This window comes from Loxodonta africana, chromosome 1 (genome assembly GCF_030014295.1).
Source record: "Loxodonta africana isolate mLoxAfr1 chromosome 1, mLoxAfr1.hap2, whole genome shotgun sequence".
NCBI classification, from domain to species: Eukaryota; Metazoa; Chordata; class Mammalia; order Proboscidea; family Elephantidae; genus Loxodonta; species Loxodonta africana.
Genome location: NC_087342.1, coordinates 10079745 through 10103595, shown reverse-complemented (window position 1 = coordinate 10103595; position 23851 = coordinate 10079745). Strand labels below are relative to the sequence as shown.

General features: G+C 44.5%; 1 protein-coding gene across 3 annotated transcripts; it reads left to right on the top strand.

Moving 5' to 3' along the window:
* The first annotated feature begins 773 nt into the window (after positions 1-773).
* POPDC2 (popeye domain containing 2) lies at positions 774-23247 on the top strand. 3 transcript variants are annotated; one of them, XM_064285487.1, is made up of 5 exons: positions 774-3967; positions 4103-4741; positions 10632-10740; positions 16107-16657; positions 21469-23247. In XM_064285487.1, the coding sequence occupies exons 2-4, from the start codon at positions 4251-4253 to the stop codon at positions 16611-16613; spliced, it is 1107 nt and encodes a 368-aa protein (XP_064141557.1). In that variant the 5' UTR covers positions 774-3967; positions 4103-4250; the 3' UTR covers positions 16614-16657; positions 21469-23247. The 3 variants fall into 3 exon arrangements, with proteins under 3 accessions (XP_064141557.1, XP_064141595.1, XP_064141511.1); XM_064285525.1 differs by having other exon boundaries at positions 774-4741; positions 16107-16515; XM_064285441.1 differs by having other exon boundaries at positions 774-4741.
* The last annotated feature ends 604 nt before the right edge of the window (positions 23248-23851 follow it).

Here is a 23851-nt window from a genome sequence, read left to right as displayed (position 1 = left end):
CCATGCTTCTCAAAACTGTAGGTGATGAAGGACCAGGTTTTCCTTTTTCCCCTAGTCCATCACAGACCAATACTAGCAAAATGAAGTTTTAAAAAGATCATACACTTTTTTAAAATGCATACGGAATACAAGCCCCAGGTTTTTGTTATTAAATTCAAAGGCCATAAATTTCTCTATCGAATTGCTATAAAAATGTTTACATACTCTCAGTTTCTGTAGTTACCTCATCATGGACCAGTGACAGTTTGCAGACCAGCAGCAGTTCATGACCACACTTAGAGGAGCAATTTTTCGCCAACTGACTTCAGACTCTGGCCCTAGCCTGCCTCTCCTGCCTCCTCTCCTGCTGCTTTGATTCACCTACACCAAGCTGTTCTCTCCTACCCAAGCATGCCACGTAGCTTTGCTTTGCTTCTGGGTTTGACATGACATTCTGTCCCCCCACCCTCCTGGAATGCCCTCCCCTAACTGGGGAACACCTACTCATCTTCTTAGACCAGCTTAAATGTCACCTTCCCAGTGATGTTTTTCCTGAATTACTTGCTCCCCTGCTAGTGCTTCCTCTGAACTCTGGGTGTATTGTTTATTGGGTTGCAGTTATTTCTAGGCTGGTCTCCCCTAGAAAGGTCCTTGAAGGTGATAATTGTCTTGTTCATCTTTATACTCCCTGGTGCACATAGTTAGTCCTGAATAAATGCTTATTGAATTCAATTGAATCAATAAATGCTATGGCTATTGTGTCTTTTTTTTTTTTTTTTTCTTCAAATGTTTCCTACTGTGCTTCTACCTGCATGTTTGTGGACAAAATGGACATCTCGTTTTGACATACAATACATTTTTCTTCTCTCGAATCTGGATTAAAAAAAAAAAAAGATACAGCTTTCCATTGTTGTATTCCAGTCAAAGGTCCCATCCTGCGGACATCAACGCAGCTATCACTGCGGGTAGCCTGTGGGGTTTGTGCTCCTGCCATCCTCTCACAAAGGTCCCTGGGGGTGTAGTCAGCCACTAACAGAAAGGTTGGTGGTTTGAATCCACCCAGTGGCACTATGGCAATCGGATTCCATAAAGATTACGGCCAGGAAAACCCCATGAGCTCAGTTCTACTCTGTTAACACATGGGGTTGCCATGAGTTGGAACTGTACTTGATGGCTGCAGGTTTGGGTTAGTTTATTTTTTGAATCCTCACATATATGCCATCTGACATACATGCTACCCCTGGAGCATACTCAGATCTCCCTGTAGCAATAAAACCAAACCAAGCCCACCGCAGTCACGTTGATGCTGATTCAGCAACCCTGTAGGATAGAATAGAATTGTCCCTTAGGGTTTCCAAGGCTGTAAATCTTGATGGAACCAGACTGCCACATCTTTCTCCCTTGGATCGACTGGGGGGTTTGAAGAGCCTACCTTCCCATTTGCAGCTGAGGGCTTAACTGCTGCACCACCAGCGCCCCTTCCTGTAGCAATAAGTGAGTATATATACATATATATGTATGTGTGTGTACATATATATTTATGTAGGTAGATAGGTATGTATCCCAGAAGTATGTAGTGGGTTGGTACAGCACAGGGAATATATAATACAAATACACTTATCTAGACTTTGCATACTAGTCACATACTAACTATGGGACCTTGGGCAAGCTCCTTAACTTCTCAGCTTTTTTCTTCCATTAAAAAAAGTAGGCATGGGATGACGTGAGGCAACATAGTACCCTCTGCTCCGATGAGCACGTACAGGGTGAGACAAAGAAGGCAGGTTGAGTTCAGGCTGGGCAGCCCACTAGGTGAACGGTGGCCAGTGAGTGCCTGTCTCTTTAAAGGGTCAGCCAGACCATTGGGCAGGCTTCCTGGGAAAGATGACCTGCTTTGAAATTCTATCTTGGGCAGAGCCTTGGTTGCTTCTCTGTTTCTGTGCCTCTGACTTCCTTGCTTACAGCTGGCAGGGACAGCTTCTCTGGGAGCTCAAGGCGCGTGACTAAGGAAGGATGAGCAGCGCTCCTTGTTAAAGTAGGTGGGTTGGTTGCGAGGCAGGCAAAAAAAAAAGCCTCATTGCCATTGAGTGGATTTGTGGAGGGAGTCTGAGTTGGGAATCATGGATCTAGTTCTGTATTTTCATTTACTGTGCAACCCACATGGGATAGAGTCATAATCCTAATAGACATAGATTCAAGTTTTGGTTCTGCCACTTACTACCTGTGGGATCACGTTACCTCTCTGAATCTCCATCCACTTCTTTCAGATTTAGAAGGACGATAATATTAATTTTGGAAAATTGTTGTAATGGCTAAGTAGCATACATGGGAAGTGCCAGCTCTAGAGCTATATACTTGTTAGGTGCCATCCAGTCGTTTCCGACTCACAGCAACCCTGTGTACAACAGACAAAACACCGCCTGGTCCTGCAGCATCCTCACAGCCATTGTTATGCTTGAGCCCATTGTTGCGGCCACTGTGTCTATCCATCTTGTTGAGGGTCTTCCTCTTTTTCACTGACCCTCTAGCAAGCGTGACGTCCTTCTCCAGGGACTGGTCCCTGCACATAACATGCCCAAAGTATGTGAGATAAAGCTTTGCCATCCTTGCTTCTAAGGAGCATTCTGGCTGTACTTCTTCCAAGTACAGAAGAAGTGTACTACTTCTGCATACTGGTGGTGTAGTGGTTAAGAGCTACAGCTGCTAACCATAAAGGTTGGTTGCTTGAATCCACCAGGCAGTCCTTGGAAACCCTATGGGGCAGTTCTTCTCTGTCCTACAGGGTTGCTATGAGTCATGTACTTAGTAGGTGCTTGATATGTGGTAAACCAAAGAAAAACCTGTTGCCATTGAATTGATTCATACTCATAACGACTCTATAGGATAGACTAGAAGTGCGCCATAGGGTTTCCAAGGCTGTAATCTTTGTGGAAGTAGACTGCCACATCTTTCTCCCATGGCGTGGCTGGTGGATTTGAACCAATGACATTTAGGTTAGCAACAGAGCTCTTAACCACTGTGCTACTGGGGCTCCTTTAATAAGTGGTAGTTATTATAATTTAGAAATAGGGGGTGGGTGGGGTGATGGTCTGGGCAACCTAGTACCATTGTATTGACTATTACTAGATCCAGATGTAAGGAGCCCTGGTGGCACAGTGGTTAAGTGCTATCTGAAATGTTGGCTGCTCGAACCCACCAGCCACTCTGTGGGAGGAAAGACCTGGCGCTATGCTTCCATAAAGATTATAGCCTGGAAAACCCTATGGGACAGTTGAACTCTGTCACCTGAGTTGGAACTGACTCGTGGGCACCTAACACCAGCAACACAACAGATCCAGATATAAACAGGGGACAGTCAGCCTAGAATCGAAACAGCCACTTTGCATAGCTACTTTTGTTCAGTGGGTGTTACATAAATGCCTAATGATATTCCCGATGTGACTCAACAAAGGCTTTCAAGGGGTTTTCCAGTTTTCACTGTTTGGATATTTTCCGATGGAAGCCCCATATTTTTCTAACTAGATGTGTCCTCCTACCTCAGACAGCCTCTGACCCTCCCACAGGGGGCTCTGGACAGTGTCCAGTCTAAAGCGTTGTGATAAATTCTTTGTTCATTTTTCCTTTGTCCCTCCCTGCCTGCCTCTCTTGTCCCGAAGTCTTATCCTCCTGGGAGGTATGTTAAGTGCTCTGCCAGCCTGCCTGTGTGCCTGGCCTGTTTTTTCTCACTGCCAGTACCTCTTGGATTCCAATTCCAAACATGGTATCCGTCTGGGGTCACCCTTCCTTCCGGTGCCAAGAGAGAAGCATTCCAAATAGAACACAAGTGTGCCTCCTGCGCCAGGCTCTCTTCATTCGGCTTGGGGACAACAGAGAGCAGGATGTGGTCACTTCAACCCATACTCCACTGAAGTTTTCAGTCCCCCAGTCTACCTTTTCTTGAGAAAATTTAGTTTTTCTACTAACAGCCAAGTGTGAAGACGGCCCTAAGGTAAGTGGAGCCAAGAAAGCCCACCAGAGCTCTGTGGGGGAGAATCAGAGCTTTGCTGAGGGAGGAAGAGAGAGAGAGAGAGAAACTTTTCAATTCTCCATGAAGTGTACCATGTTTTGCCATTCACTCCCAAAGCCGCTAGCACCATTCCCCCCAGGACTGGAGGAGCTGGTAATGGGAAGCCGGAGGTGAGAAGACACCAAAGAGGACCGATAACTCATTTTCTGAGTATCCCACGTGGAGGCAGTTTTAGAACTCAGCCAGGCTTTGAGACATCCTGAAGATGAGCACCAACAGCAGCACGGTGGGCCAACTCGTCTGGCAGAGACCGGTGTGCATTGGCTGGAGGCAGGATCTGGAAGGGGCTCTCTACCACCTGGCTAACTGCATCTTGCTCCTGGGCTTCATGGGGGGCAGCGGGGTATATGGACGCTTCTACCTGTTTGGCTTCCTGGGTACGGGCTACTTGTGCTGTGTGCTGTGGGGCTGGTTCAATGCCTGCAGCCTAGACATCATCCTCTGGAGCTCCCTGCTGGCAGTGGCCTGTCTGCTGCAGCTGGCACGCCTGGTATACCGCCTCCGGGAGGACACCCTCCCCAATGAGTTCGACCTCCTTTACAAGACTCTGTACCTGCCCCTGCAGGTGCCCCTACAGGCATACAAGGAGATTGTTCACTGCTGCCAGGAGCAGGTCTTGGCTCTGGCCACTGAGCAGACCTATGCTGTGGAGGGCGAGACACCTATCGACCGCCTGTCCTTGCTGCTCGCTGGCCGGTAAGCTACTCTGCCGTTGCCCGTTTCTTTCCCCAGCCCACGTTTCTCATTTCCCAGCACGTCCCTTTCCATTTCGTGTCTTCCACCATTGAGAGAAGGATGTGGCAAGTCAAACAAATCAAAATGGATTTTTCTAAGTGAGGGGATGTTTCCTCTTTCTTAGAATTTTCCAAGAAGAAGCCAGATCATGAGGCATCTTCTCAGTTTGTAAGAAGGGTTGTGTGTGTACTTGCTGTTGTGACGTGTGGGGTGGGTGTTTCTAGAGCCCTGGCCTGAAATGACCACACACACACACATCTCAGTGTGCCATGGCTAAGCTTCAGTGATATCTCTTAAGCCTTTTCAGAAATGCTTCTAGAAAAGTGAACATTTCAATAAGATTAATTTGTTTTTTCCATATGCATTCAACAAACATCTGCTAGGCGCCAACTACTTGCAAGAAACAATGCTAGATGTAGAAGGATTTCCCCTAACTCCTATTCCTTGCCAGGGCATTGAGGAAGCAGCCTCAGTTGTTCCAGGAATAGCCTGTACAGACTTTGCATGGTATACCGAATAGCCATTCTATATACAGCCAGTCATGTAGAGGAAATGCCTCTTGTCCACTTTTCCACTCCTGGTTGTCCCATTGAGATTCTTGCTGACCATGAAGTCAACTGCTGTGAATCTGAGGGGTAGACAGTGAGAGAAGGGTGATGCCCACACTTGTCTCACTGAGGATTTGGTGGAGGCACCCTGCTCCTTTAAGAAGGCTGACCGTTAGAAATTGGCAGAAATGATCCTAGTCAGGGCCAGTATGTGCTGAATCAACCTGGATACCAGTGCTAGCCATTGGTCTATGTCTTCTGAGCAAACATCTTGGGCCCTGTAGGGAATACACGTGGTAGGGAATTGTGGGTCCTTTGAAACATTGCCCTAGTTGGACTTGTATGTGGGTCTGAGCATCAAACAATAAGCAACTTAACCTGGATATACTTGAGCTGGGTCTGCAAAAAGGAAGCAAAGTATTTCAAAAGCTTTGTCCTCCATTTTGTCCCTGCTCCACTTTGTTTTATCTTACTTGAGACCAGGACAGTGTGGTAGGAAAAGGTAACTAGTGATTAGAAGGCTCTTATTTCAAGAAAAAATGAAACCAGTTGACTGACAGCCAAAAACCAAACCCACTGCCATCATATAAGGACGGTGTAGGGAACTTGCTCACTCAGGAGATCCGTGATGTTATTTGCTCCTCATTACTCCTCTGTTAAGGAGGGAATTAGGATGGGTGGGAGAAGCACCCACCCCACTGTGTGGGTCCTTATTTGCTGTAAGCATGTTATGGCTCTTGTCTGTTCTGGTATCTTTGTACGATGGATTTACTGTGAACTTATATAAGACCACTTCCCTGTGAAGGGAGAGGGAAGCTTGCCCCCTTGGTGTGGCTTTTCCTAGTATAAGGCAATAAATATTTGATTCAGAAATTAGACAATTTTGATGTTTTTTTTTTCTTGCTTTTCCAAGGTTTAGAGTGTAAGTGTTTTGTTGTTCTTGTTGTTTTGTTTTCTTTAAATATCAGCCTGTCTCAGCTTTGCTAAGTTGGAGATGGAGGCTTAGCAAGAAGAAACTTCAAGTCTATTATCAGGCTCTAGTTTTGAAGGAGGATTATTGTACCTTGGACTAGTTACACAGGAGCCCTGGTGGCACAGTGTTAAGCACTCAGCTGCTAACCGATAGGTCAGTGGTTCGAACCCACCAGGCACTCTGCAGGAGAAAGGTGGCAGTCTGCTTCCATACAGATTCACAGCCTTGAAAACCCTATGGGGCAGTTCTACTCTGTCCTGTAGGGTCACTATGAGTTGGAATCAACTCAGCAACAATGGGTTTGGTTGGCTTTTGGACTGATTACAGTGAAGAAGTGAACACCTCAAAGCAGTAGACAAAAGACCCTGTGCCAGGAAGTGGGGGCCTCTTGTGCAGACCTCCCCTGTCTTGTGTGCGGACTCATCTGGAATCCTTTGCCCAAACCTCAGGAGTCTTTTTTTGTCTTATTTTAATAAGGGTAGCCAGCCCCTTTCAAGGCTCAGAGAGGTGATGTGACTTGTTCAAGTCTACCACACTGTTAAGCTGGACTTACTGTTGGAAAGTTGCTGTCATATAAAATTCAAAGCACAAAATTCCACGTGTATAAGCTCCTGAGTAGATGACCAGCTGTCTAAGTCTATCATGTAGGAGGAAATTACCTGTCATCCAGGAGAGGAAGAAGGAAAGACTTAAATGGACATAGGTATACCAGTTCCAGTGACTTCAGTGAGCTATGTGGGCTCAGTGGATGTCATTCACACTCTAAGATGTTATTACTCCTCGTGGCTTGCTTGAGTGGCCAGATTCCTCACCTGAGAAGATGACATGAGGATTTGATGTATGCTGCAGCAGCTTCATTCTCTCTTCCTTTCTCAGAGAAGCCTTTCCCTTGTGATTTTGTTCCCCTTTTATAGCGATACAAGTTCCTTCCTTCCTTCCTTTCTTCCTTCCTTCCTTCCTTCCTTCCTTCCTTCCTTCCTTCCTTCCTTCCTTCCTTCCTTCCTTCCTTCCTTCCTTCCTTCCTTCCTTCCTTCCACAGATATTTATTAAAAGTACTATGATCCAGTGTTAAATACAAAAATATCATTCGTTGCACTCATGGATCTTACAGTCTATCAAAGAACGTCAAGAATTAAGGTTTGACATACTGGTTAATAACAGACATAGTACTTCCAGGGAGAAATGCAGAGTGTGATGAGAACATGAATTCAGTGATCTAACTTTCCTGGGGAGTAGGACAAGACTTCCTAGAAGAAGGGATGTTTAAAGTTGAGACTTGAGGAGAAGGTGGGGATGGAAAAGAGGTCCAGCTGGAGGGGACAGAATATGTGAAGACCCTGAGGCAGGAAAACATGACACTTCATTTTATCTTGTATCCTTTCATTACTCAGGGGAAGTTCTGCCTGGCAGTCTGTATTACCTAGTCTTATGGGAGCAAGTGTGTTTCTGCTGTTAGAGGCTAAGAGCTGATGCTCCACATTGTAGCTTGGTTTGAGACCTACGTCCCCTTCTGTCTTCCTTCTTTAGTTTATCATATAATAGGTGATACCTTATTAATTGGTGATGTCCTCAGTAATTTGTATGACCACATATATACCTAGAAATACTATCTCTCTATGGACCCAGGAGTGTGAATATCCCATTGACCAGAACTTAGTCAAAGGGCTACACATAGCTGTAAGAGAGATAGAGAAATGAATATAGTCTTTAGCTGGGCAACCATGTGCCTAGCTAAAATTCTAGTACCATGGATGAAGCCACCACCTGTCTGTCAGTTTGTTTTACTGTGCAGGCTTGAGTGTTACCCTGATGCTAGAAAGCTATGCTACTGGTATTTCAAATGCTAGCACGGGAACCCATGGTGGACAGGTTTCAGGGGAGATTCCAAACCAAAAAGAAAGGCTTGGCAATCTGCTTCCAAAAGTTAGTCAATGAAAACCTTATGGATCACGTCAGAATATTGTCCTATATAGTACTGGAAGATAAGCCCCCTAGGTTGGAAGTCACTGAACAATAGCCAAAACAATGGACCCAAACACACCAATGATTTTAAAGATGGTGTAGGGCCAGCCAACGTTTTGTTCTGTTGCACATGTCTCCAAGAATCAGAGTCAATTCTGAGAGCAGCTAACAAACAACAAATGGAGGAAGAGAAAAGCAGGTATTGGAGAACAGTCTGCCATGCTGGATTTCCTAGCTTTTCCTTCCATCCTCTTCCTTATCTGCTTCTCAATATCCTCCTCATCCTTCAAAACTCAGCTCAAATGTCATCTTCATTGAGAAGTCTGCCACCTGAAAATGGAATTGTTCTCTCTCCCTCCTCTATGCTCCTCTCCACGTTTTGTTCTTATACCACTTATCACATTCATTTGCAGCCAGTTATGTGCCTACAACTTCCACTAAACTGTGAAATCCTCAAAGCCGTGGACCAGACTGTATCCATCTCTGCATTCTCAGACCTCCAGGAAAACAGGAGGTGATACGAGCGTGTTTATTTAGTGAATAAAACTCTAGAAATAATGGAGTTCACAGCTTCCTCCAAATGGACAAGTTGTACTTAGAGATCTTTTCTGCCTGTCCCCTGTCCTGATAGAGGGACCTCCTTACTTCATATAACTCACTTTAGCAAGTAGGCTGAACCCAAAACTATTGAGTTTTCTGGTAAAAACAGAAAAAGCCCATACTGGGTCCTAGTTATTTTTCAGAAACGCATGGCATCTGGGATACAGCCATTGCCCCCCTCCCTGCCACAGAGTCAGTGACATGCCATCAAATCTGACAGTCCTCACTGAATGCAATGCCCCTTCCCTGCAGGGATGTAGATAGCATCGGGCTAGGTGCTGGCTACACAAGTCTACAAATGTAAGCAGCATCGATGGTGTTTTTAACCCTGAGTTGTAAAACCAAGCCTATAGTCGTGGGCAAGTCAAGAACAGTTGTTTAAACTGTTGGCTGTGTTGACTAAGAATATCCATAAAACTCAAATAAACATATTTTCGGATTCCTGATTGCAGCCACAGAAACCCACTCTGGCTAGCTAAAGCAAAATATGGTTTATATTGAGAAGGATGCAAGGGTTTCTCACCAGGTTTGGAGAAATGGTTGCAGCTGATCCTTAGATAGGACTAGAAGCAGGAACATGCCAGAAAATGGACATTGCCAATGCCTGATAATTGTCCTCATCCAAGAGATGAGCCACACTCACTTAATTCCTGTTCCAAATTCCCAGGAGAGGACTTTGATTGGCTTAGCTTGGATTAGATGTTCACTCCAGGACCATCAACTGGACAGGGTGGGTGGGATCTCATTGTCTAAAGGCAGAAGCTGTGTTGTCACCATATGGTTAGATAGGATAGGGAAGGAGCAGTGCTAGTAGTGTCCACTATACCACCTACCGAAAGCTCGAATAAGAGGTGGCAACGTGGTGTCATGGCAAGAGCAGAGGTTTTCATTGCCAGATAGAATATCAGTTCTGCCACTTGACAGCTGTGTAGCTTAAACTAGTCACTCGACTTTTCTGAGCATAATTTCCTTAGGTGTAAAATATAGAAAAGAACAATCTACCTTGAGTTATTGAGGTTAAATAAGATAGCACTTGTAAAGTAGTTACAATGTAAGCATGTGGTGTGAAAAACATGGACCTTCCTGTAGCTGGCTGGGAAGGGTATAAGGTCAGAAAGTTGCCCCAGGCTGAACCTCTTAAGCAGAGCTGTCCAACAGTACTTTCTGTGATAATGGAAATGCTTTATGTCTATGGTGTTTAATAAGGTAGCCACTAGCCACATGTGCCTATTGAGCACTTGAAATGTGACTAATGCAACTGAGGCACTGAATTTTTAATCGTACTTAATTTCAATTAATGTAAAATAATTCAAATAGCTACATGGGGCTAGTGGCTACCATATTGGACAGTGGAGCTCCAGAGCGGTCGTCCTTCTTTCTGGCTACTAGGATCACTTGGGGAGATTTTTGAAACTATTTATATCCAGATCCCATCTACAGAGATTCTTGCTTAATTGATCTGGGATAAAGCCAAGGATTTTTGTTTTGTTTTGTTTTTTAAAGTTCTCCCAGGGCTTCTACTCTGCTGCTTAGAATTGAGAACCATTAGTAAAGAGAAGGAAAGTGAGGGCTTGGGAAGTCTTGATGGGATCTATTTCTAAATTGCTCCTATGCAGTAATCGAGCTACTTCTGCTCTGGATTTCACCATGTTTCTGGCACGGTCAGTCTTGCTGGAAGAGCCATGTTGGTGAGCAACACAACCTCACTGAACAGGGTTTGGGCAGCCATTTTCTTTTTCCCATACAGTCTCTTCTCTCCCTTTGCCAGGGTTCGTGTGAGCCAGGATGGGCAGTTTCTGCACTACGTCTTTCCATACCAGTTCATGGACTCTCCTGAGTGGGAATCACTGCAGCCATCCGAGGAGGGGGTGTTCCAGGTAATAGGGAACCCCATGGCAGCACCACCCTACCCTGTTCCACTCTAGGCTAGCAATATCTCCACCTCTGTCTTTGCCCTCTCACATTTGTCCATTGAACTGCTGCCAGTATGCTACTAGGGGGAGTACTCTCATCTGAAGAGAGTGCCTGGGCTCCTGACATAGGTAGAGTGGTATAGGGAGGTGCTGACCCTGATAGCTGGGCCTACAATTCTTCCAGAAGATCCCAGTGTCCTTAGAGGGTAACTTAAGATCTTCTGTAAGCTGCATCTCCAGCTCTTCCCTCCCTCACACTTTTCACTCATACCAGCCATGCTGAACTACTCGTATTTCCCTAAACGTACCACGTTGTTTTGCAACTCCATGCCTTGGCCTCTACTGTCCCTCTGTCTGAAAGGCATTTCCCCTTCTACACTAAGTTATGGCATCACACTGCCTCTGGAAGCCAGCCCAGGTGGACCTCACCAGTGTCCATGCCCACAGTTTATTGTTCCCACGTGTGCCTGTTCTCCTCCTTTTACTTATGCTGACTGGTGCACACGTTGCTGTCTGTTCTGGTTGTCTTGTTTCCTTTTTATTTTCCCCATGGTAAACTCTTTGAAGTAAAAATCTGGGCTCCTTCCTCTCTCCATCCCCAGTCTCCAGAGGACAGTGCCTGGAAAACAACAGGTGATCTGGCATGGCTGTGGGCAGTTGGTATCTCAGAGCACTCCATGGGGCACTGACATACACGCAGGCAGCATGCTCCACGTGGGGGCCTGGCCGCTTGGCCTCTGCTCTGTCAACTCTTCAGACAGGCTACCCTCTTCAGACCGGCACTATGTATTACCTCAGTGGTCCTTGAAATAGCCCTATGGGTTATTACCTCATTTAACAGATCAGGAAACTAAGGCTCAAAAAATATCAAGTAATTTGACCAAGGCCTTATACCTAGAAAGTAGCGAAGCCAAGTTCCCTGGGTCTACTATTTATGTTTTTGTTTTGTTTTGTCTTATAATGGGAGGGAGCACCAAGAGTGTGGAATTTATACATGCATACTGTCAGCCTAATAGGGACTTCCTTGCCTAGATAGTTTGTGGTTACTGGGCTCCATGTGTCTCCTACCACTTCTATCAGAGAGTCCCTCAAGCTGGTCTGAGCCAACCCCTGAATAGACACATGCCAGGCAGTGCCGCCTGGCTGGATCTGCCTCCGTCCCCACCCTGACTTTTGGCTCTGTGAGGATAGAGCCTATAAGAGGCAATCCTGATCCCACTGCCAGGGCCACCAGCCACAGACCTTTCCTATCCTATTCCTCCTCTTCCCCCTGTCCCCACTCATACACACACCCTCTCTGATACCCAGCAATCTCCTTTGGGCACTCCCTCAGGGCCATGAACCTCCTAGAGCGCTGAGTCAGGTCGTCAGCCAGGCAGACCAGGGCTCTATTTCTGACGCTGACACTGAGGAACAGGTGGTGGGTAAGCCGGGTGTCCTCCCCTAAGCTATGCTCAAAAGGAAGGGCTGTAACCCCAAATGTCCTCTCAGACTGGAACGTAGGCAGAGTCGTATTCCTCCCATTTTTATTTTTAGTTTGTACTCTGGTGGGAGCCACGCATTTGCTACTGGCTGTGTAAAGTCCCATTTCCTCTTTGCAAATGCCAAGCGGTGTCCCAAGTTATAGTTCATCTTGTCCTTGCCTGTTGTAATTACATAGTCTTCGTTGACTGAGAGAATATCTACAGTGAATGCCTGAATCATGATTCACATCACGTTTAACACAAATCAGTCAACATTCCATCACACTTCTCAACAAGTCGATTAAATAAGAATGTATTGACTGTCCAGCACTGTGACACTATCATTACTCACCAAGAACACAACATGGAGGTGCACACAGAAATTACTATTTCTTCCATTTGCATTGTGTTTTACTGACCTCAAAGCCTATTTATAGATGTTATTTCATTTAATCCATCAAAACCAACCTCTGAGGTGAGTATTCAAGAAAAAGCTAGGTACATGTCAAAACTTTATTACAGACATGTGCATATGTATGTAGGAACCAACCAAGAAACAGATTTCCCAAGAACCTCTGAGAAAGAGTTTTATATAAGATATGAGAAAGTATCACTAGGTTGTTTTGCAGCGTACAAGATTGGTAGTCTTCACCTGATTCATTCATTCACTTCAGTAATATTGGGCACTTATATACCAGGCATTGTTAAATGTGCTTGGGATACATTAGCGCACAAAACTACGGTCCCTGCCCTCATGGAATTTGCATTCTGTTAAGGGAAACAAAAATTAGCCATAGACATAATGAAGGAAACCTTGGTAGCATAGTGGTTAAGAGCTACGGCTGCTAACCAAGAGGTCGGCAGTTCAAATCCACCAGGCGCTCCTTGGAAACCATATGGGGCAGCTCTACTCTGTTCTATAGGGTCGCTATGAGTCGGAATTGTCTTGACAGCAGTGGGTTTCGTTGGTTTTTTAGACATAAAGAATAAGTAAATTATGTAATACGTTAAAGGATAGTAACTGCTAGTTAAAAATAATAATAAAGCAGAGTAGGGGAGATATGGTTGCAATTTTAAATAGAATATCTACAGCAAGTCCTTGTTAAGCAGGTGACACCTTAGCAAAGACCTGAAGGAGGTGACAATATGAACTCTGGGGTAGAGTGTATCAGACAGAATGGGAGCCAGTGGACAGGCCATGAGGTGGGAGAAGGCAGTGTGTTTGAGGTACAGAAAGGAGAACAGTGCAGCTAGAACTGTGAGAGAGAAGGGAGAAGATAGCGGGAGAGGTAGTCATGGGCGGGGAGGGGAGCCAGATCATGGAGGGTCCGAGCTAGTGCTTTCTATATTAGCTCACTTGCATTTCCTCATGAGTGGATGTGGTATGGGAGAGAAAGAGAGAATCAAGAATGACTCAGAATTTTGACCTGAGCAACTGGAAGGATGGAACTGCTATCAACCGAGATAAGGAAGTCTGCAAGTAGAGCTAGTTTTGGCAGAAGATAGGAAGTTCAGTTTTGGACGTGGTAGGTGACTCATCTACAGACATTCCAGTGGAGATGCTGCATAGGCAGTTAGATAGTTGAGCCTGGAATTCATGAGAGAGGTCTGGGCTGTAGACATAAACTTGGGAGTTGTTGGCATACAAATGATATTTAAAGCCATTGGATTGGATGGCGCAGTGGCTAAGCGCTCAGCTGCTAACCGAAGGGTCAGCAGCTTGAGCCCACCAGCCACTCTGCAGGGCAAAGATGTGGCAGTCTGCTTCTGTAAAGATACAGCCTTTGGGACGGTTCTACTCTGTCCTATAGGGTCGCTGTAAGTTGGAATTGACTCGATAACAGTGGGCTTGGGGGATTGGATCACCCAAATGAATGAGAGAAGGGGTTCAAGACCTGAGGTCTGAGATGCTCTAACCTTAAAAAGTTGGAGAGAAGAGGAGATAACAAAGGAACCTGATAAAGAGCAATCAGGAGATGGAAGGAACTCCAGGAGAGCATGGCATCCTTGGAACCAAGTGAAGAAACTGTATCAGAGAGGAGAGAGAAATCAATGAAGTTGAATGCTGTAAAAATTGACCACTCAGTTCAGCAACATGGAAGTTACTGGTGCCTTAACAGACAGCCTTTGTGGACTGCTAGGGACAAAGCCTTATTGGATTAAGAGAGAATGAGAAGAGAGAAATTGGAGACAGCAAGTATATAGATAACTTTTTTCTTGGAGTTTTGCTAAAAAGGAGAGCAAATTAATGGATGGTAGCTAGCCAAGGAAGTGAGATAAAGAAAAAGGGTTATTCATTTTTTTTGGTTTTCTTCTATTTTAAGTTGGAAGAAGTAACAACATGTTCGTAATGTTGCCTACAGTCTTTGTGCTCAGCTTTAAGGACACTGTTTATGTCCAGGTTAGCTCTTACTCACATATACCCACTTCATGTTCAATACTCTGATTTCTTGTCTGGGAATTGCTAGTAAGTACAGATAAGGTTTACAGATAAGGTTTAGGCTGCTGTGTTAGATTGTGACAAATACTTGCGGAACTGTTAGTAATGGATGGATGATAAGTATTACTTTCAGAATTGTTTCTCATGAGGCAACGTGCTTAATTTGTCTGATGTCATACTGCTGGTAAAGTGGTAAAGCTGTTACTTGACACCAACTTCTGGCCTTGGTGTTGTAACTTAGGGCCCTGACTGCAGAGCTTAGTATTGGGAGTGGGAGGGGGAGTGGGGAGAGGCTGAAAGAGGAAATGGATGAAGGAAATGGAGGAGGGGTATTGCAGAGGGGAAAGGACAGGAGGGAGGGTAGTGGGCAATGCAGGAATTAAAAAGATTACATAAGTCTCTAATAAAGAATTTTGTAAAGCCAATCCTACTTTTAATTAGATAATTTATTTAAAGAACTTAACACAATGCCTGTGACAGAGTTTCCTCTCAAAAAACATTAGCTGTTATGATTATCATCACCATCATTTCTAATGTCTCCATCCACAAATTTCTATCATGAACCCTGCTGGCCTTCTCATTTTTAAAGTCCTATAGCCAATCAGATTTTATACAGCTGTGTGAGTCTATACCCCTTTCCTTTACTATCCTAAGCACATTTCTATCTTAAACCTTAGTTTTATGAAACACCTACTGTGTTCCGGGCCTGCATTATTGCTTATTTAACCTAGAAGTGTAACTTAGCTTCGCATCATGGAAATGCAGTGAGTGTTCAGAAATTCCTAGGTGAATGAATAAATGGAGAGTGGGGTGTCTTTGACTCTCTGCTTCGTCATCAGATCCTTTTGGTTAGTTTCAATGGCCAAGCCAAGAGCAACTTCAAGGGCCTGAATACCAGGCCTGTTCTCTGACCTTTTGCTGCCGCTGGGCATACCTAATCAAATCAAAAGCTAACTGAGCTTCTTTCCAACTCCTTTAACCCCTGCCCCCAATATATTATCCTCCTTTATTCTTAAAATGAAGTCAATAGCATTTCAGCCACACTTCAGAGCACTAGGAGACCCTCCTCTTTCATGAAGTCACAACATACTTAGACCCTCTACAGCCATTAGTGGTATCAGCCATGGGACCATAGAATGTAAGTGATGAGGAGACCAAATGTGGAAACTTAGGCTCCAGGAGGTGATGGCCCAGCCAGTGAATGGTTGATTCCAGAGCTCCTGATCCATGACATCCCTCATATCAGTGCAACAAATAAAAGTCATTCATTGGACCTCCCCCCCCGCAACAAAGGCCATGGAAAGATAATACTATACAACTTCAACAAAAGTGTAGCCATTTGCCAAGTAACTGTATGTTTCCCTGTGCTCAATATGGACATATTTTTCTGGTTTAAACTTTCCCTCTCTGCTCTTGACCCTTCTCAGGTCACTCTGACTGCTGAGACCACATGTAGCTACATTTCCTGGCCCCGGAAAAGTCTCCACGTTCTTCTGGCCAAAGATCGATACATCTCCCACCTCTTCTCGGCCTTGCTGGGCTATGACATCTCAGAGAAGCTCTACGCTCTCAACGACAAATTCTTTGCCAAGTTTGGGCTCCGCATTGATATTCGCCTCCCCAGCCTCTACCGTGTCCTAGGTTCTGCTGCCCCGGATGCAGGGCCAGAGTCCAAGAAGAATGATGAGGAAGTCCATGAGCCAGCAGTGTCCTCTCCTCAGGCCCTGCCCACATCTGCCCAGAAGACACCTCCTTGTCCTCCCCCGCCAACTGCCACCAACCCTCCTGTACCTCCTCCCCGGGCCAGGATGTCCAGGCCCGACAGTGGCGTCCTGGGTGAGGACTCCACCAGTCTGGCGCTGGAGGATTTTGAGGAGGTGTCGGGATCAGAATCATTTATGGATTATAGGAGTGATGGGGAGTACATGAGGTGAGGGGAGAGCTAACATGGGCACAGCCGCCGAGCTCAGGATCCTGTGTAAGTACTCCTAAGGCAGCTGCCACACCTTCCTGTCAACAGCCGGCCTTAACTAGGCTTGAAAGGGCAAAAAACCACCTCACGGAGCCTGTACTCCAGAAAGTGGCATTAACCCAACCTCGCAGATAGAAACTCACTCAGGGTGCATGCAAAGCCTGAAGGAATGTTTAACCCATTCGTTATTATTAACAGTCATTGCATTTTGGAAAGAGGGCTGGTTGATGTGTTAAGCAGGCAGGTAGCTTGTTAAATTTTTTACAAGGTTGTGCTAAAAGCCAAGGCCACAGCTGGAGCTAACAAGGACTTCATATGTGACATGCGTTCTAAAGGGGAAAAAAAGCTGGCATGGTTCTAGTACCTACTGGATTGTCTTCTTGGTACAGAGTCAGTCCTGCAAAGCTGTCAGTATTTAGCCTGGACTGGGCAGGTATCTTTGTTAAAATTGCACATTTGAAAGAGTGGTACAGACTAATAACCTTTCGGGGGGGGGGGGGAACGTGCCCACCTTGCTTTCCTCTTCCACAGTGGAGAATGTGCTGATCACTCAGGCCGAGAACTGGACGCTTCTCTGACTAAACATTACTGTGATCAGATAGATATGCTGCAGCCTGGCTTTCCCAGCAAACCAGACCTACGTGAGGTAGACTGAGCATGAATCTGGGAGGTCCTCGTGGTGTGGGAAGAATTTCTCTCACAGCTCAGGAGTGCACGAAAGATTGTACTTGGTAGTTCTCAGAAAGTTCTCAGAAATTGCTTTCATGTTCCCCTGGCTGCTGTCACAATACTGTGACATTTTCCTCTGGGACTCCACCCAACCATGGTGGAGGCCTGGATTTTCCTGAGGAAAATCCCACTGTTCCCATTTCCAAGTGAGGGGCCCTTCAGAGACACGCCATTCTTTGGGAAACACCGACAAATTTTCTAAGAAATTAACCCAGTGAGGAAGCCTTCCAGGGTACACCAGGGGATGTTTCTACATTTTTAAAAACAGGTTATATCAATGATGAAAAAGGCTAGAGAGGTGAATAACGTGAGGTTAAATATTTGGTTATAGTATAGACATGGAGTTTATAATCTCCCGTGATACTAGTATCCTGAGTTGGACTGGTTCTGGGGTGATTCTAAGGACCCAGCATCCATGACCGCTTTTCTCCATTGGCAGAGCACCGTCCACTTTCATTGCCTCTTCCCCATTGTGATGATATTCACCTTGCTACTTGTTTGCCCCAGCCCTGCAGACTGGTTATGTCCTATGGACCCCTGTTATTGTTCAATATGCCTTGGGCCTGTACAATCTCTTATCAACTCACAGCAGCTCTCTGCTTTTTCATGTGGTTCTTCCTGTTTTTCTTCTCTTTTCCTGGTTCTATTAGTTCTTTCTTCCCGGTAAACTGGTTGCCTAAATTTACTGCTTCTAAGTGTCCCTTTCCTTCTCAGTTCGTCCCCCCACCCCAATTTGTCCTCTGTTCCTTTGCCATTTTATTGTTCATGTATTTATCTCTCCGGTTACCTTCTTTTCCTTTTTTTCCACTTTCCTGACTTGCTCCATTCATTCTCCTAAACTACCCTGTGCCCTCCATCTTTTTTTTAATCCTGGCTCTTCCAAGATCAGTACCTTTCCCTCTGTCTATAAAGAAACACACTGAAATAAATGTGTGAAAATCCCCAGTGTTAGGGGGCGACACGTTTCGGGCATGAGCTTTTCTGAACATTAGGAGGCAGGCAGCATGGTAAATAAGAAAGAGCCCAAGCCTGGGAGCCCCAGTCCTCCTTCTGTGTATGGATCTGTTACTAAGCAAATACATGACATTCTGCAAATCATACAATCTCTCCGAACCTCAGTTTCTTCATTTGTGTGTGTTGAACCAGCTCGCTTCTAAGGGTCTTCCTGGAGTTATGTGAAGAGGCAAAGGACAAGTTTTTCAGGGGAGAAGGAAGCAGTCAGTGAATACAATGGGCACAAGCTCCAGGACCTCTGACCATGCAGCCTAAATTATATCTTTCGCAAGAATCCTCTGCTATATTTCACTAAGATTTCTCTAATGACTTGGGGATATCCTTCTTCCTGGTGGTTGGTGGGCCTTGCTTTACTAGAAGTTTCCTCTCTCCCCTATCTGAGACTATTTAACCCCCAACCAGGTGATTAGAGTATAGCTGTTTTATGTGAAAGAAGGTCATGACACGGTCTCGAAAGGATTCAGCTCTGAATATTATGAGATACCCCTTTCCAAATTCAGCCCTTTCTGAATCTCAAGATTAAACTGCTAATATAACTAATATTCTAAATTACTGGTATTTACAATAGAAGGGAGTAGGATTTTTTATGTTCATTTGGTTAAGTAGTAGAGAAAAAGGAAGAAATACATAGTTTTTACTTTACAAACCGGAGTTTTCAGAACAAATTGAAAACATGATCAAAATTGGGTAAATTTCAGAAGGCTAACTTAAACCTGAGATTTTCTTCTGAAATCGTGTTTTTGGTTGTTGGGTTTGACTTATTCTGCCATCAGAGCCCATCTGTCGTTATTATTATAATGAAATAGCATGTTCCCTTGTGATTGGTAGCAATTTGCTATAATATTCTTTATAAAGTAAAGCACGATTCGCTGTCTATTCCCTGGCTCTTCAGTTACCAAATTTTTAGGCTCATGGCTATTCATCCCAGCAGCAGCACTTAAAGAGACCTGAAGTTGGGTGAATTCTGCATTATTAAGAGTGACATGGCGACATCACACTGACACCAGTGCTTGTCTCTCAGACCAGTCCAATCTAAGCCCGACTAAAAATGCTCAGAGCTTCCACTGAAGCTCTTTTTTGAAGGGAGTACATTTTTTATTCTGTGGTTCCCTAAACTGAACTGTAAATGGGGGCTACTTCTCTTAATAGGAAACGCAGTGCTGCAGGGTAATATATTATTGCAGAGTCTTAGACCAAGACTCCGTCTTATCATTCGCTTCACTAGAATTTTTCATTTTAATTCTATGGGCACTTTTCACAAGATTCCACTTGGAGTCTTACTTTATAGGAAATGCTCACTATACACTTGCGAAATGAATGAAGGGTTTATCTTTTAGAATTGCATCTCTGAGGTGGTCAGTTGAGACACTGAGAAATATCACAGTACGAAGGCCAGTTGTGGTCAGGAAAGGAGCCCTGGACCAGGACGTAGTCCCAAGGGCCAGAGAACTAATTCAACAAACAATTCTTATCTACTCTATATTTCAGAGGCTGCACATGAGAAAACGGTTGAAAGGAGTGAAGATGTTTAATCCACAAGAGACAGGAAAGTAGTATCTTCAAACTTTAAAGAGAAAGGGAATTAGAATTTAGTTTAACTCGGTGTCTAGTTATGGAATGCAGAAGTTGAATTAAAGGCTGACGGTGACAAGGGGAAGGATTTCATCTTGGTATTAATAATGGGTTTCCTCATGGGATAGTGAATTACTCATCATTAGAAAAGTTCAAGCAGGGACCAAAAGAAATCTCCGTATTTTGTAAAAATGATTCAGGCTCTGGGAGAAGGTTACAATAATCAGAAGATTGTCCTTATACTGGTGTCTTCTAACCCTGTGATGCTATAGTTCTGAGATCTGAACTCTGCCGCTTAACCACCATCAAGAGTAGGTTCTTCATCTTCAGAACAGGACTAGGTTGCCTCCATCTACCTTACCAGCTTGCTGTGAGGAGTAACTGAGATAAACTATAGAAAACCAATTTGTAAGTTGTAAACACTAGTTAAATGTATGAGATACTTTAAAATTCTCTTGTGTATACAGTTGTTTGGAGCCCTGGTGGTGCAGTGGTTAAGTGCTTGGCTGCTAACCTAAATGTTGGCAGTTTGAATTCACCAGCAGCTTCTTGGAAACTCTATGGGGCAGTTCTACTCTGTCCTATAAGGTCGCTATGAATTGGAATCAACTCAGTGGCAGCGGTTTCTTCTTCTTCTTCTTTTTTTTAATACACTTACTTATCAGTCTCTCTCTTTTTTTGTCAGAGATACACAATTTCCCTTTTTATTTCCCTCAGTCTGGCTCTCCACTGCAGGTGGCAGAGTCCCTTAATAATAAGGAGCAGCAAAAGGTGGAGGTCCAAAGGAAGCGTACACTAGCCTCCTAGCCCCTGAATAACTGAGAGATGTTTTCCTTTATTTATCCACGGGGAGACAATCACAGTCACACTATATTCAGGCTCTTTCCTTCAGAAGTGGCTGTAGAGTATTGTGATTTCTCACAGGGCCATGGCAAGACCTCTGGGGCAGAAAGCTTCCTCTTGAAAGTAGCATGGCAGGAGCTGCCCTGGGGTCTCAATAGTAATACCACTTCTACCTGTCAGGTGTTTCGTGTGTTAAAAGCATCAGTGTCCTCCCAGTCCCCTGGACCACAGCAGCCTGGGGGCACCCTGAAACCTACCCCTCCTCCCCCTCAGGGTCATTCGTCTATTTTTGCTTTGCAGGCCTCTTTTACCTACACCTCTTCTTGTAAAAATAAAAGAAAGGAGTCTTATAAAACTTCCCACTCTTTTATGCAGGTTGTTTTTCTTATAATCAGCAGTTAGGTAGGAGGGAGAGTTCTATACGCTCTTCATAGGAAGCAGGAAAAGTTTTTGGACTAGATAACTTCAAAGCTGACTTGCCCTAATATTTCACAGTAAAATTCTTCACAGGTACAACCACCCCTACCATATCAGGGGTTGGGCACAGTTAAAACATTAGTAGTTGAGAAAGAAAAAGCAAAAGAAAACTGAATAAAGCCATTAATGTCTCCATATGAAGTTAGGCCGTAGTGCTGAAATTCTCCTTTTTCTTTTCGCAGCTCCTAAAACTCCTCTCCAGAGCTACTCTCAAGTGATGTCCAAGGGACAGCCCCCTTTGGCTCCAACCCGCACTCCTGAACTTTAAGGACGGCCGGACGATCCTTTCTCTGCGGCCGGCCTAGCGGTCTGCCCACGTTAATAGTCACAGGAAGGTCACTGGCAGGCACACCCATCTTCTCACCCACTGAAAGATACCCAGGCACGGCTGGAGGGAACACAGAAGACACCAGCACCGCAGCTACACCACAGGGCCCTGAACGACTTTTAAAAATCCACCCTCACAAACCTGTCTGCCTTCGGGAGAATGCAGCTGAAAGCGCTAAGTACAGCTTCCATCCTTTACTGGCTGCGTGATCGTGGACAAGTTCCAGAGCTTCTCTGAACCTCATCTGTGAAGTGGGAACCCTAAAACCCCCCTCACAGGGTTGCTGTGAGGATGAAATCCGTCGATTTAGGTAAAGCACCTTGCACATGGTTTGGCACCTAGTAAGCACTCAATAAACCACTCCGTTTCCTTGCCCCACGTTGTCTCATTGACATATCAGAAAGAAGCAGTGAAGTCAGCGGCCCAAGAAGTTCTCACTGGGGGTTCTTTTTTAATTTTTTTTAATCAAAATTTAACTAGTCAGAATCCACTCAACGGCAACAGGTTTGGTTTTTTGGTTAATAGAAATTTTAATGGTTTTCTCTTAAGCTTTTAAGTTCAACTTATAAATCCCTTGTTCTATTTATGACTCTAGTGCTGAATAGTTTTTAGGGGCTGTTTTTATAGACTTAGTTAATTAAATTTTCTTGAACATTTTCAAATGGATTTATACATTTAATATATTCTATGTTTTTCTCCCTACATGCTTCAAAATATGTCCTGGTTATCTATTATTGCATAATAAAATAATACCCGCCTCAAAACAGTGACTTGACAGTCACAATGATGTATTTCGCTCATGTATGTGGAGGCTGGAAACCCTGGTGGTGTATTGGTTAAGTGCTAGGCCTGCTAACCAAAGGGTTGGCAGTTCGAATCCGCCGGGCACTCCTTGGAAACTCTATGGGGCAGTTCTACTCTGTTCTATAGGGTCGCTATGTTTTGTTTTGTTTTTTTTTGATATGGAGATTGACTGGGCTCAGCTCACTCAGAGTTTCTCATGCTGTTGCAGTCTGATAGTGGCTGAGACTTTTCTCATACATGTCTTCTCAGCTGAAGACTCGAACAGCTGAGGACTGGAACAGCTGGGGATCCTTGGGCATCTCTCGTTCTCTCTTTCTGGCTAGCCTTCTCACATGGCAGCTTCAAACTAGCTAGAATTCGTGGCTGAAGTTCCCTGAAATGGATGTCTCAAGAGAGATGGACCGAAGCTACATGGCCTTTTCTAACCTCGCCTCAGAAGTCACACAGCCTCACTTCTACCACATTCTATTTGTTAAGACAACCACAAAGGCCCATCCAGTTCTAAGGGGAGGGAACTGTCTTGGCTATCTAGTGCTGCTATATCAGAAATACCACAAGTGGTATTTTATTAGGATGAGTTTAACAAGCAGAAATTTATTTTCTCACAGTTTGGGAGGCTTGAAGTCCAAATTCAGGGTGACAGCTCTAAGGCAAGCCTTTCTCTCTCTGTCAGCACTGGGGAAACATCCTTGCCTCTTCTGAGCTTCTGCTCCTGGACAATCTTCATGTGGCTTGGTATCTCTCTTCCCTCATCTCTGCTTCTGAGCACGCTTGTTTAATCTCTTGTATAACCAAAAGAGATTGACTCAAAATACACCCTACACTAATCCTGTCTCATTAACAGAACAAAGACAACCTATTCCTAAATGGGATTATAACCACAGTCATAGAGGCTAGGATTTACCACACGTGTTTTTGGGGAACACAATTCAATCCAGGGACAGAGACTCCACCTCTGATGGGAACAGTGTCAAATAATTTTCATACATGTTTTAAAATAATGGGTCATTTTTGGTATAGCTGGTGCTGGGTTGCTGGAAGGTAGGAGGAAGAGCAGGAAGCTTCTCAGCAGAGTCAAAGAGAGAGAAATCTGCAAGTGTGGAGTAAAAAATGGCTGAGAGGAGAGAACTGCTGAGTAGAATTTGGGAGTTGTGCTAACAGAGACTAGAGAGAAACCTCCTAGCCCGTGAGGATATTTTCAACTGGATGACCATGTAGGCAATGCAGACGTACCCTGAAAAGGACTGAAAGATTCTAGGATGGGAGCTTCAGCTATTTTCAACATTTCAAAACATCAAATGGAAAGCATGTATTTGCTTGCAGAAAGGTTGCTTTGATTTTTAAAAATGATCAACTATTATATTGAAATAAATAAATATACAGAAGAGTGTACAAATCATAAATATGTATACGGTGAACACAGTCATGAAACC